Below are 13,259 nucleotides of genomic sequence, written 5' to 3' on the forward strand. Positions count from 1 at the left end.
TTAGTTTTCTTTAAATTGTTTAACCCTTTGAGTTCAGTTTCTTCATCTGTAAAAGTGGATGAACACACAGCTTTTTCAAAGGGTAGGCAAACTGATTAGCACAGTGTGGGTACACAGGAAGCAGTTGATAAATGTTATTAGAAAGTGGTACCTGGAAGGCTGCTCCCCAAAATGGTTTTCTCTAGATGGTGGGATTTCAGCAGATTTTTATTTTGCTCATTATACTCCTGTGTATTGCTTGATGTTCTTTTTTACCCCAAGCACATGTAATTTTTATAAAAGCTATAATAAAGTTTTAATAAAATTTACCTTCTGAATTCAAGAGTTCTGGTTTCATCTTTCCAGTACCACATCCCCAGTCGCAATCCCAACTGCTATAAAATGAAATGTTGCAGCAAATATTAAAAATTCAGTTTACAGTACATACACGTCACAATGAACGTTTAACAATTCCCACTTGTTGCACTTTATTCAGTAAGGATGTAGATAGAGTCTTCAAGTGTCGTGTTGCGGGGGTTTTTTTGGTTTAACTGAAGCCAGGATTTTATCCTTTTTTGTGTTCAGGTGTAGTTTCAGTAGAAAAATGGAAGAGAAGAAGGAAGAGAAGGAAGGACATTTCAATTAGGCCCAAGGCTCATCAGAGCGATTTTCTGATGAACTGGGTCTCAGACCGCAATAAACCGACACCCAGGGAGCCTCCGCGGGGAAGAGGAGGTAAGACTCGCCCACAGAGGAGCGCGCTCTAACACCAACCCCGCCCTTCAGGGGATGTAGGCAAAGGACAAGCTTACCCTTTCAGCAGTGGGAGCTACCAAGCCGCCAGCCTTCGCAGGCCGGGGATCGCCCCCGGGGCGGGTCGGCTTTCCGCGCGGGAGGGCTATTGACTTTACAGCCAACCAATTCGAGGTGCTGAGGCGGAACTTTCACTAAACATCCAAATACCTCGGTAGGGAGCCAGAACTCAGTTCTGACCTTTGGCTGACTACACCTCTCTACGTCTCGGTTTTGTAGGCAAATAAGGCCACGTCCATCGGAGTGCCGCTCGCCTCGGGGGCTGAGGGCAGGTCGGCGGAGCCAAGGGCCGGGGACGGAACCGCGGGGCAGGCGTGCCCCGGCCTCGGGGGGTGGGAGCGACCAAGGCAGTACTCACCTCCGGCAGGGAAGCGGTCGGCCGGTCCCACCGCCTTCTCCGGGAGTAAAACTCCGGCACCGGATGCTTGTCCGCTCCCAGCCCCGCAAACATGGTCTCCCAGGGAACCGGCCGGCGCCGGCAACCGCGGCTCCAGGGTTGTCCCGGGGGGGCGGGGACCCGGCTTCCGCCGCGGGCGGCGCAGACAGCGCAGGCTGGCGGGTGGGCGCGCTGGCGAACCGCGGGGCTACGCACCCCGCGGCGGCAGACGGCTCCTCCCCGCTCCCAGACCCTCGGGGTTCCGTCCTCCTGAACTACCTCCGGGGGGCCTGTAGGCGTCTGCAGAGTGAAGCTGCCGGGGGGTTATTTCTGTAGAAGTCGATGTTTCATGTTCTTCCCACCGTGAAGTAAACTACTTAATTGGTTTTTGTTCTAAATTGTAATAACAAGTTTCAGTTCCATAGGGAAGATCCCTTTTTCCCAAAATATAATAGCGCTAAATTAATTTCAAATCCTGGTTGGGATTAGGTCGGTGGTGGGGAGGGGGGAGGGTCGGTGAGGTTTAGGGGAGGATGCGTGAGGAAAAAAAAGTTTTCGTAACTTGGTTCTGCTGCGTAACTTAGATGTGTTACCCAGGGCAAGACTACTTTGATCTCATGAAGATACCGAAATCAGGGGTTATGAGGTTTTTTATGGAGTAATGTGTGTAAAGCATCACCCTAAAGTACTCAAAATTAGTGTTGCTTAAAGCAAAGAAACTTGCTTTGTGTCAATGAGTATTCCATTATATTTTTACATTTATGCTTTTCACTTTTCAAATCCTTTGACTTTCTTGCAACTGACTTTCCTTGTCTTTTTCCAACACTGATGTCAGCAGTGCTAGATAACACTGCATGATTGAGAATGCCTGATATATTTTGCCTTTGTTATCCCCACAGCTTAGTTAGGTTAAGAGATGCTCAGTAAATATTAACTATATTCCCATCAATTTTAAAAAGATGGCAATGGCCATCTGGCTGCTTCCCCTTTCTGCACCCACCCCCCCCCCACTACCTAGTAACAAACAACCACTGGTTACAGTAGTATAAAACATCCGCTGGATTCATGTTCCACTGAGCCGACTGCTGTTCAGATGTATGGAAGCCCACCTATACACTGGCAGTGGGGCTTTGAGGCTGTGGCCTCAGGACCGACTGATTACATGAGATGACTCACTTGAAATAGGAGTTAAGAATATTTCAGTCACCAAGAGTTTTTCACCTCACAATGTATATAACTTGGGGTGAGGAGGACAGGGAAATTATGAGCTAATGCTCCATAAAGACCTGAGAAACACCAAAACTTCAGAACGAATCCATTTACCTCACCACCAATGTCCCGGAGACCACACTTCAGTCAACTTCTTCAGTTTATCCCAGTGAGTGAAGAAATGCTAATAGAAAACCAAAGATCTTTTTTCACCATTGTTGTCTAATGTACAAAACTAAGAAAGTAAGAGATGAGAACTGAAAACAATGATCTACATAAAAGTTACAGGACAAGTTATTTCACCTGTGCTAGAGGGACATATTTATAGGAAAACTTCGGTAGCTCTGAAGGGGCCATCTTATACTTCTATTATTATCAGACCCTAACAAAAAAGGGAATAAAAAAGATTGTTTTTATGGCTCTAAGTCATTATTTATTTTAAAAGTGACCTATTCATTTCTTAGGTGAGATTTTTTACCAGTTAGATTTTTTTAGATGACATCAGAATCTCATCATCTAAAATGGAAATATAATTTTACCTTTAAGAAAACAATTCATGGGGCACCTGGGTGGCTCAGTGGGTTAAGCCTCTGCCTTCGGCTCAGGTCATGATCTCAGGGTCCCGGGATTGAGTCCCGCATCGGGCTCTCTGCTTGGCAGCGAGCCTGCTTCCCTCTCTCTCTCTCTCTCTCTCTGCCTGCCTCTCTGTCTACTTGTGATCTCTCTCTGTCAAATAAATAAGTAAAAACAAATAAATAAATAAATAAAAAGAAAACAATTCATGATGTTATAAAGGAGGGATAAAGGTACTGTCTAAATATTTAATTTCAAGTGTCCTGTAATTTTTTTTTTTTTTTTGCCTAAGAATAACTTCTCAAGGTCATATAATTAAGAGCATATAACATAAAACTAAGTTGCTGGTCTCAGATTTTAGGCCCAAGACATTAACTGAATATAATATATGTTTATACTATGAAAACAGATTTTCAAAGTATTATAATTCTACTTTTAAAAAATAACATATTAAGAAAACGGCAATGTCAGTATTTGAATTATCAACTCCATTTATATAATCTCCACCTAATTATACTGAAAGAGGAAAGAGCCCAAGGCTTCTTGGCTTTTTGTTTGTTTGTTTTTTTTTTTAAGATTTTATTTATTTGACAGACAGAGATCACAAGTAGGCAGAGAGGCAGGCAGAAAGAGAGGAGGAAGCAGGCTCTCTGCTGAGCAGAGAGGCCAATGTGGGGCTCGATCCCAGGACCCTGGGATCATGACCTGAGCTGGAGGCAGAGGCTTTAACCCACTGAGCCACCCAGGCGCCCCTGATTTGTTTGTTCTAGAGGAAGGACATTTCAACACTATCACCCTATTAAATTTCAGCACTGCATATACCCTAAATTCCAAGGGCTATCTCTAAAGATCCATAATTTTTAAGGAATGTATAATTTTTCTGAATCTAATTGCAGTGCTTAAGGATAATCCTTCAAAACTCATTTCTATTTAGACATTATACCGAAGCAATTGAATATGCCTGTTGTTCCTTAACCGAAACATATATATTGCCTTAGCAATTGTCTTGTGATATATGGATTTGCAATTCTTTAAAACTTCAATTCCAGTGTTCAAAATCAAAGGGAACATGCCTCACAGCACAATTTTATAAACTACATTCAATTCATAGGTCAAGAAATTCTCATTAAGTCTCCTTGACATGTGCAGGTGATACATTAAGTATCCAATTATTCATGCTAAATTTAAAGATGTGAACAGCATTAATATCTCCTCATGGACAAATGTTAATGAATTACCACTATATACATCAAACTAATACCATAAAAAATTTAGAGTAAGCTTGTTTTGAAATTTCATGCATCTCAAATACTATGAACAACCTGTTAGGTCTTATTTTGGCAGGTGTTTGGATTTATTGCCTTAAAACAGAGACAACTATATTAGACATTTAGGTAAAATTTAAGTGCCCATTCTGAAAAATGTTCTTTTCTAATCCCTTAGCATTCTGTATGTATTGGGTTAGCTTTAGTCCAGACCACTAGGCCCTAGTGTAACATTACTTTCAAGTTCAAGTGATGTTAATTATTCCTTAAGCGGTAATTTAGCCTCATCCTAGTATCAAGTACTTTTTCCATTGTCATTTGACTACGTCTGATCTAGCATCTGTTAAGAAGGAGTTCCCAGGAGTTATCCAATTACCAGTTTCAACTGACCCCTGGAAACACTGAATGGCTACTTTGGTGGCTTTATCTTCACAAAATTCAGATCTAAATTTGAGAAAACAAAATTAAATTAAAAACACTCAAGAAGGCTAGGAGTTTTACAAATTAGTTTTCAGAATAACGGAAAATGAAGTATCTACATAAATTGATATTCCTGTTATAGCAAGTTACCAGAGGCCAGGCCATAGGATAGTCAAAGAGACTACCAGTGGTCATTTTTCTGAGTTTAGAAACTAATCTCTTCTGAACAAAGGTCTAAAATGAATCATACTAATACCAAATTGCACTTGCAGAAAGATTCCATTACATTTTGAAGTTAGAGCAAGAAATAAACACTTTCAACAAATAAAGGACTAATAAAAGGTTACTAGAGTGAGCATTGTCTTGGTAAAAATTCATGTTAAACATCACTCTAAAGCTAGTATTCACTGGATTCTGTTAATACTAAGGTAGTTTGTCAAGTATTTATGTGACATTAATTTATGTTAATTAAACAACCTTAATGATTCCTTGCTGGAAACTCTCTACCAAAGTGGCACTAGCACCAAAAAAACAGAGTTACCATTAGCTTTTCAGAGTGTAAAGAGCAATTACCTTAAAATTTTAAGTTTTGGAACGATTCAAAATTGCCTTTTTATCTCACTCCCACCCACCCAAATGACTCTGCTTAAAAAATAAAATACTTATGTATATAAGAGTCAGCTCTTGTGTGAGAGGGTCATTATAAAGCTCAGTATTTTTAGGCTAATTTGTTCTCTAGTCTTTATATCATTTCAAAAATTAACCTGTCTGCATGATACAGAAAGGTCCACTACTAAAAACATAGCATCTATAATGCACTGTTACCTTATGAACAATATGAAGCACATCTACATTGAATAGAGGGATCAAAATGTCCATATGTGGTGAAAACATTAGGCTAACTATGCATTTTCCAATCAGCTTTACTGAATTTCTCCCAAGTTCCCCTTAAAGAGAATAAATCAGACCAAAGTAGAAATGTCATTCCACTAAAAAATACAAATAGGAACCTCCTTCTCCTAAGGATGTGCATTTTAAAGCTTAAGCCCAGGACGTTCAACCCAAAAGTTTCCAGTATTCTTATCTGTAACAATTTCAAATCAGATACACAGGAAAATGGACAAGTTGTATATTACAAAATATTGGACTATCTTGCAAAATATTGGACTATCTTTGTCTTTTAGAAAAGAAAATCTGGGGCACCTGGATGGCACAGTTGGTTAAGTGGCTGACTCCCGGTTTCAGCTCCTGTCTGGTCTCAGAGTGATGAGACTGAATCCCACATCCCACATAGGGCTCTGTGCTCAGCACAGACTTCTTGGTTTGTCTCGCCCATTTGCCCCTCCTCCCCCCAAATAAATGTATCTTTAAAACAAATATTTAAAAAAGAAAAAGAAAAAAAAAACCAAAATCTATTCTAGTGATTTAAGGCAAGTATTGCAAAAGCATTGTGATTCTCAAATCAGGAAAAAAAAAAATCACTATCTCCCTTTATCCCCAAGTAATTGTAACTGTTGAAAACCTATCCTTATGGAATTTGGATAAGCTCAGAAGTTAAGCTGTTTCACTAGAGAATTAAAGTTAAAACAAGGTTGACTAAATTGGACTCTTAATATAAAGTGACTTTAAAGTTTGCCCTGCTGGCTCTTGTCGCAAGCACTGGCATGCCACAAAAACCAATTTGTTTCATACTGCGTCAGGCTATTTATTATCAGAGGACAACTCCCGCCCCAGCCTTTGTTAGTTTAGAAAAAGAATCATTTCATACTTAACCCCAGAATACGGCTTGCATTTTGCTGGAATATTCAGGTGGATTTTCACTTGGAACACTTAAACCAAGGCTTAGGAGTTTGGGTACACTGGCAGACCTGTCTGGTTTCTTTATTAAAAGAAGGAGGAAAGTTTACCCAGGTCTTCTCCTTTTAAAAGCTGTTGGCAATTCAAAGCAGGAAATCTCATCTGAGAATTAGACAAGACTGAGTTAGATACATTTTGCCTCATACTAATAACATGGGTAAAACTGTGAGAAGGGAAAATTGAAAACTCCAAGACTGTGATTTTGAGATCAATTTCAGCTTTACTTTAACTCTGTATTTATGCATTTGTTAGCAAAAAAAAAAAAAAAAAAAAAATGCCTGTCCTTAACATAACTGCAATGTTCATTTTAGTCTTAAAGTAGTACATAAAAATAAACAATTCAAGCTTCTATATATTTTATTGTTACCAAGCTTCCGCAGAACTTATGTGCAAACTTCAGGTTTCCCAGCTCAAACAAATCTCCATGCACAAACTAAGCTACTCAAAAATGCTCAAGTCAGCAAACCCCAAAACGCATTAAAGAGAAACCTCAAATAATGGTTTTAAAAATCAAACTTTAGAACTAACCTTTTATAATTAAACTAAGTTGTTGCAACTTTCCTTTCCCATGCATACACCTAGCAAAAGACTTCCAACAGATCTCATACTTGGCACAAAGGCATTTCAAAGAAACACAAACAAAAGAGAAAGAGAGAAAGGAAAAGAGGTTTACGCTGACTCGCAAGTTTAGTCCACTTCTTCGATGGTCGGTCCCCCGGAGGCTCCAGAACCGCCGCCGCCAGGGCCACCTTGGTAAAGTTTGCTGATGATGGGGTTGCACACTCTTTCGAGCTCTTTCTGCTTGTGTTCATACTCATCTTTCTCTGCCATCTGGTTTCGGTCGAGCCAGTTGATCACCTCCTGACACTTGTCGAGGATCTTGTTTTTGTCCTGCTCGCTAATCTTGCCCCTCAGTTTCTCGTCTTCCACCGTCTGCTTGATATTGTAGGTATAGGACTCCACCGCGTTTTTGGCAGCGACCCGGTCGCGATTGGCCTCATCTTCCGACTTGTACCGCTCTGCCTCCTGGACCATCCGGTCAATGTCGTCCTTGCTCAGACGACCCTTGTCGTTGGTAATGGTGATTTTGTTTTCTTTACCGGTGCTCTTGTCGGCGGCGGTGACGTTAAGGATGCCATTGGCGTCGATATCAAAGGTGACCTCGATCTGGGGGACCCCGCGGGGCGCCGGGGGAATCCCGGTCAGGTCGAACTTGCCCAGCAGGTTATTGTCCTTGGTCATGGCCCGTTCGCCCTCATACACCTGCACCAGCACGCTGCTCTGGTTGTCCGAGTAGGTGGTGAAGGTCTGCGTCTGCTTGGTAGGGATCGTGGTGTTCCTCTTGATGAGTGGGGTCATGACGCCGCCAGCCGTCTCAATGCCCAGCGACAACGGGGTCACGTCGAGCAGCAGCAGGTCCTGCACGTTCTCTGACTTGTCTCCGATGAGGATTGCCGCCTGCACCGCAGCTCCGTAGGCCACCGCCTCGTCGGGGTTGATGCTCTTGTTCAGCTCCTTGCCGTTGAAGAAATCCTGCAACAGCTTCTGGATCTTGGGGATTCGGGTGGAGCCGCCCACCAGCACGATCTCCTGGATCTGGCCCTTGTCCAGCTTGGCGTCACGCAGCGCCTTCTCCACCGGCTCCAGGGTTCCGCGGAAGAGGTCAGCGTTCAGCTCCTCGAAGCGAGCACGGGTGATGGACGTGTAGAAGTCCACGCCCTCGTATAGCGAGTCGATCTCGATGCTCGCCTGCGTAGACGAGCTCAAGGTGCGCTTGGCTCGCTCGCAGGCGGTGCGCAGTCGGCGCACTGCGCGCTTGTTGGGCCCAATGTCCTTCTTGTGCTTGCGCTTGAACTCCTCCGCCAGGTGGCTCACCATGCGGTTGTCGAAATCCTCGCCGCCCAGGTGGGTGTCGCCGGCCGTGGATTTCACCTCGAAGATGCCGTCCTCGATGGTCAGGATGGACACGTCGAAGGTGCCGCCGCCCAAGTCAAAGATGAGCACGTTCTTCTCGCCGCCAGCGCAGCCCTTCTTGTCCAGGCCGTAGGCAATGGCCGCCGCGGTGGGCTCGTTGATGATGCGCAGCACGTTGAGGCCCGTGATGGTGCCCGCGTCCTTGGTGGCCTGGCGCTGCGAGTCATTGAAATAGGCCGGGACCGTGATGACCGCGCTCTGCACCTTGCCGCCCAGGTAGGCTTCGGCGATCTCCTTCATCTTAGTGAGGACCATGGAGGAGATCTCCTCTGGGAAGAAGGTCTTGATCTCTCCCTTGTATTCCACCTGCACCTTGGGCTTCCCTCCCTCGCTCACCACCCGGAACGGCCAGTGTTTCATGTCCGACTGCACCGTGGCGTCCTCGAACTTCCGTCCGATCAGCCTCTTGGCGTCGAAGATGGTATTGGTGGGGTTCATGGCCACCTGGTTCTTGGCGGCGTCGCCGATGAGGCGCTCGGTGTCGGTGAAGGCCACGTAGCTGGGGGTGGTGCGGTTGCCCTGGTCGTTGGCGATGATCTCCACCTTGCCATGTTGGAAGACCCCCACGCACGAGTAGGTGGTGCCCAGGTCGATGCCGATAGCCGGGCCGCGGGCAGACATACTGACTGAAAGATAGGCAGGCGACGTTAGGCGACAGCACCTAGGACCGAAAATCTGCGGCGTCAACTAACGGTCGCCTCGCACCAGACACCGCGAGCACAAACACTATCTCCCGCTCCCCTCGCTTGGCTCCCCGCTCTTATAGCCGCCTCCCTGCCGCCTTCTGGAAACTCCCGGAGCCAATCCGCTCCCAGGACAGCCCGCCACAGGCTTGCCTGGGTCGGAGTGACCCGCCCGTAGCCCAACAGATTTCTAGCTGGGTGAGGGGCGGGACCCCGGCCGGTGCTCAGAGGCGAAGGGCGGCCGTTATGCAAATGAGGGTCCCCTCAAGTCTCCCTGGCAGCCTCCGACCACCCAGCCTCGCGCTCCGCCTGCAGCTAAGGGGCGTTAGGTTCGCGCCCCTCCGCCAGGTGTAAGCGCTTTAGCCCGATCTTTGCCTTTCCTAAGGCGGGATTCGTCAATGTCCGCTGGATTGGCAGAGAAGGCAACCAATGAGCAGCGCGGACTCCCAAGTGGGTGGGGAAGGAAAGGCTGGGGCGTGGTACAGGGAGGAGACGCGGAACGGGAGCTCGGAGAGGGGAACCACCTGAGCGGTTCGCTCAGTTCCTAAGGCCTTAAGTGCAGTTCAAAGCCGAGTGTCCCAACTAACCTAGCACGCAGGGGCGGGGCAGCTCCTTTGGAGTCGGCTGCTCGGAGGAAATAGGGCCAGAGCCAGCTTTTTTCCCTCCGCCCGCACCCTGCCAATGGAAGGAGCTGGATGGAGTTGGCTTTGCCTGGGCGTGAGGGCGGCTCCCCCGCAGGCGGGGACAAAAAGAAACGACTTTGAAGTTCCTGGTCGGCCTCCTGGAATTTTACTTAGCGTGCTTCGCTGCGTCTCTGTGGGTGTGAGCGCCTGATAAAAACTGCATGGCGGGCGGGGACCACAGGAGCCCGGGGGAGCGCCCAGAGAGGCGGGAGGTGTTTCCGCGCTGCGCGGACGGCCTGCAAAATTGGGAGACTGGGAAGCGACTGCGAGTCGTCCTCCCCGGGTTTAAACTTTCTCCACCTCGCTCTCCCTTTTCCCTGCTCGTCCTCCCACTCTAAGCTTCCTGATTTCGTCTCCCTGTTGTCTCCACTGCTTTCCTTATTTTCCGTTTCAGGTGCTTTATTCGCCGCTTTGAGTTCTTCACTGGAAAATCTAGAAATTAATCAAAACGTGCACGTTGAAGCGCCGTGAAATATGTCAGGCTCACGCCCCACACGGTTCTCTCATTCCCAGCCTGCGCTCACGCACTCGTGTTTATGACCGAGTCATGTTTTATGACCGAGTTCAACTGGATGGGATTATGTTAACTATGCTGAATTTAGGTCAAAGACATAAACCCTCAGAGTAAAAAGATGAAAAGGAGCGTAACGCATTCTATTACGTTTAAGAAGACCCTGAGAATAGGTCTGGAGGTAGTATCTGGCACCAGCTGATAGGGCTCCTGCAGGATGACAACAGCAAAATAGTTGTGACAAAAACAGCGATAACGCTTCACATTATGGGGGAAAGCTGGGGACATTCACTCAATGAGCTTTAACAGGTACCTATTATGTGAGCGTGAAAAGACAAACGGTCAGTTTTTACGAGGTTAAGACTCTGATAAAAAGATAAAGGTAATTTGAGAGGAGGGCTGTGGGAACACAAAGAAGGGGAACATCCAGACTGGGGAGAGTGTGTTGGTGAAGGCTTCCTGGAAACGAGGGCACAAGTGAGCCAGGCGCTGAAGTTTCCAGAGAAGAGGGGAGGAAAGACATTCTTTCTATGGATTGTAGCTTGAGCAAGGATACGAGCAGTGCGTGCGGAGGCAAATACAAGTCCTGTACAGAAGGTTAGTGTCACTGAGGGAGAAGGACACAAGCAAAAATTAGTCTCTTCAGGTGGACAGGATACACCTAAGAGCTTTAGGCGTCATGATTTTTTCCTGAGGCTATGGGAAGCGGGGGTACCCTTTTTTGAAGAAGGCTAATAATAATGTATGGCCTGTATCAGACTTTGTGTGAGACAGTGCTGGAGAAAAGTGGTTGTCTAAGAAACATACAAAGCTGTGTCCAAGAAGTAATGTTGACAGAATCCTGTAAAATCAATCAATAATTTAAGTTTCTTTTATCTAGTGTATGTCCTTTCTAATTTTTAAAAACACATTTGCTATTAATTTGTTAATCTCATTGGCTAAATAGTGTTGGTTTTAACCAGGATTCCCATCTCTTTTTCTGTGAATGAAGCTAAAGATAGGGCACTTGGGTGGCTCAGTCCTTTAAGCGTCTGACTTCTTTCTGCTCAGGTCAAGATCCCAGGGTCCTGGCTCCCTGCTCATCTAGAAACCTGCTTCTCCCTCTCCCTCTAATCCTCCCTGCTGCATGCGTATGGGTGCGTGGTGGTGGCTTGCTCTCTTTTTAAAGGTTTTATTTATTTGACAGAGAGAGGGGGAGAGCACAAACAGAGGGAGCAGTAAAGGGAGAGGGAGGAGCAGGCTCTCTGCTCAGAGCAAGAAGCCCAAAGCTGGGGCTCCATTGTAGGAGCCTAGGATCATGACCTAAGCCCAAGGCAGACACAACCATCTGAGCCACTCAAGCGCCTCAAAAAAAAAGACTTTAAAAAAAAAATTAAAAAAATTTGGACTAGGAAACCTTTTAAAGAAAATATTAGGGAAGCAAAGATAAAACCAAAAAGTTCTTATTAAAGTTGTCTTAAATTTTGAGTACAAATCTCTTGATTTTATTCTTGGAAATTTTGCTTTTTATGTAAAAAGGGAAGCGGGATTAGCCCACTGGAGAGAGCAATACGAATTCTTTGTAGAACTGATGATACAGTGTAATTTAGAGACAGGGTCTCAGCTACAACTGTGAAAGCAAACAGTGAGAAACAAACTCATCAGAACTCCTGTATTCAGACAGCCCTCACACACTTCAAGCAAAGCAAGATTCCATAAAAGCAAATATGCTAGTTCTTACAAATACTAAAACTACAGCTTCAGAACAGAGAGGTTTGTATAGTAACTGTGTACTAAATGTATAGTTACTACAAATCTTACCGTCTAACCACCACATTCATCTTTAACACTGCTTTCTGAACTCACCATAGCAATTTTATCTGCATTTTCATTACTTTTATATATACATATAAAATCTTTTTACCTAGTAAATTGATACTTCATACTTTTTGAAAAAAGTAAATTCTACCCCAAACATGTGGCTTGAACTCAGGACCGGGATCAAGTATCACATGCACTACCAACTGAACCAGCTAGGTGCCCCTGTATGTTTTATACTACATATGGTATCTGAGTTTTTCCCAAAAAGACAGTGTTTGCATTTTGATTTTATACGAAATAAACATTTGCAGCCCTAGAACACTGCCATATACTGACCATTCTTGGCATTTTTTTTAAAAAAGATTTTATTTATTTATTTGTCAGAGAGAGAGAGCACAGGCAGGCAGAGGAAGCGTGACAAGCAGGCTCCCTGCAGAGCAAGGAGTCAGATGGAGGACACTGGGATCATGACCTGAGCCTAAGGCAGCTGCTTAAATGACTGAGCCACCCAGGCGTCCCCATTCTTGGAATTTTTATATTGTTCCTTGTTTATTTTAATTTTTTTTTAAATTTGTTCTTTTCTTTTTGATGATTGTGGCTCATAATTCATTTAAAACACAGCCCATTAAAAATGATCAAATTAGCAAATTTATGATCAAATAATATTCATCAACACCAGCAATGGTGCAGCAAAAGAGGGAAATGCTACTGGTGGGAATATAAATTAGTACAGTCTTTCTGAAGGTCAATGTGACAACATTTTTTTCTTTACCTTAAATATAATCATACCGTTCATTTAGCATCAATCTTTGTGGGATTTATTCTAAGGAAATAATAGAACATATGGGTATATTATTTATAATAACAACAATAACAAAAGGGAAGTGGCTTAAATATCTGGCAATAGGACAATGATTACATAAAGCATAATACATTCCTATGATGAATTATTATGTGGCCATAACATTGTGAACAAGAACTTTTAATGACATAGGAAACGTTCCTGGTATAATTAAGTGGGAAAATAAGATATAAGACTTTTGTATCGTATTTTATATGTAGGACAATCTTTCATATATTGAGTGGATTCAAAACCTGGATTAAAATTGATTATTT

General features: G+C 44.4%; 2 protein-coding genes across 4 annotated transcripts in view; both read right to left on the reverse strand.

Moving 5' to 3' along the window:
• Positions 1-1,282, reverse strand: part of PPP1R36 (protein phosphatase 1 regulatory subunit 36) — a 28,429-nt gene extending 27,147 nt beyond the window's left edge. For 2 of the 3 annotated variants that reach the window (XM_032875206.1, XM_032875205.1), the window contains exons 1-2: positions 1,151-1,282; positions 310-374 (exon numbers count right to left, since the gene is read on the reverse strand). In XM_032875206.1, the coding sequence (XP_032731097.1) occupies positions 310-374; positions 1,151-1,243 (158 nt within the window). In that variant the 5' untranslated portion in view covers positions 1,244-1,282. Of the gene's footprint in view, positions 1-309; positions 375-791; positions 934-1,150 lie in introns of those variants that run through there. The other variant, XM_032875207.1, reaches the window with a different exon arrangement.
• Positions 1,283-6,692: 5,410 nt separating this feature from the next.
• HSPA2 (heat shock protein family A (Hsp70) member 2) lies at positions 6,693-9,373 on the reverse strand. The gene has a single exon (XM_032875214.1). The coding sequence runs from the start codon at positions 9,085-9,087 to the stop codon at positions 7,180-7,182; it is 1,908 nt and encodes a 635-aa protein (XP_032731105.1). The 5' UTR covers positions 9,088-9,373; the 3' UTR covers positions 6,693-7,179.
• Positions 9,374-13,259: the final 3,886 nt, after the last annotated feature.

Source organism: Lontra canadensis, unplaced genomic scaffold (genome assembly GCF_010015895.1).
Source record: "Lontra canadensis isolate GAN:19392208 unplaced genomic scaffold, GSC_riverotter_1.0 scaffold55, whole genome shotgun sequence".
In the NCBI taxonomy this organism is placed as follows: Eukaryota; Metazoa; Chordata; class Mammalia; order Carnivora; family Mustelidae; genus Lontra; species Lontra canadensis.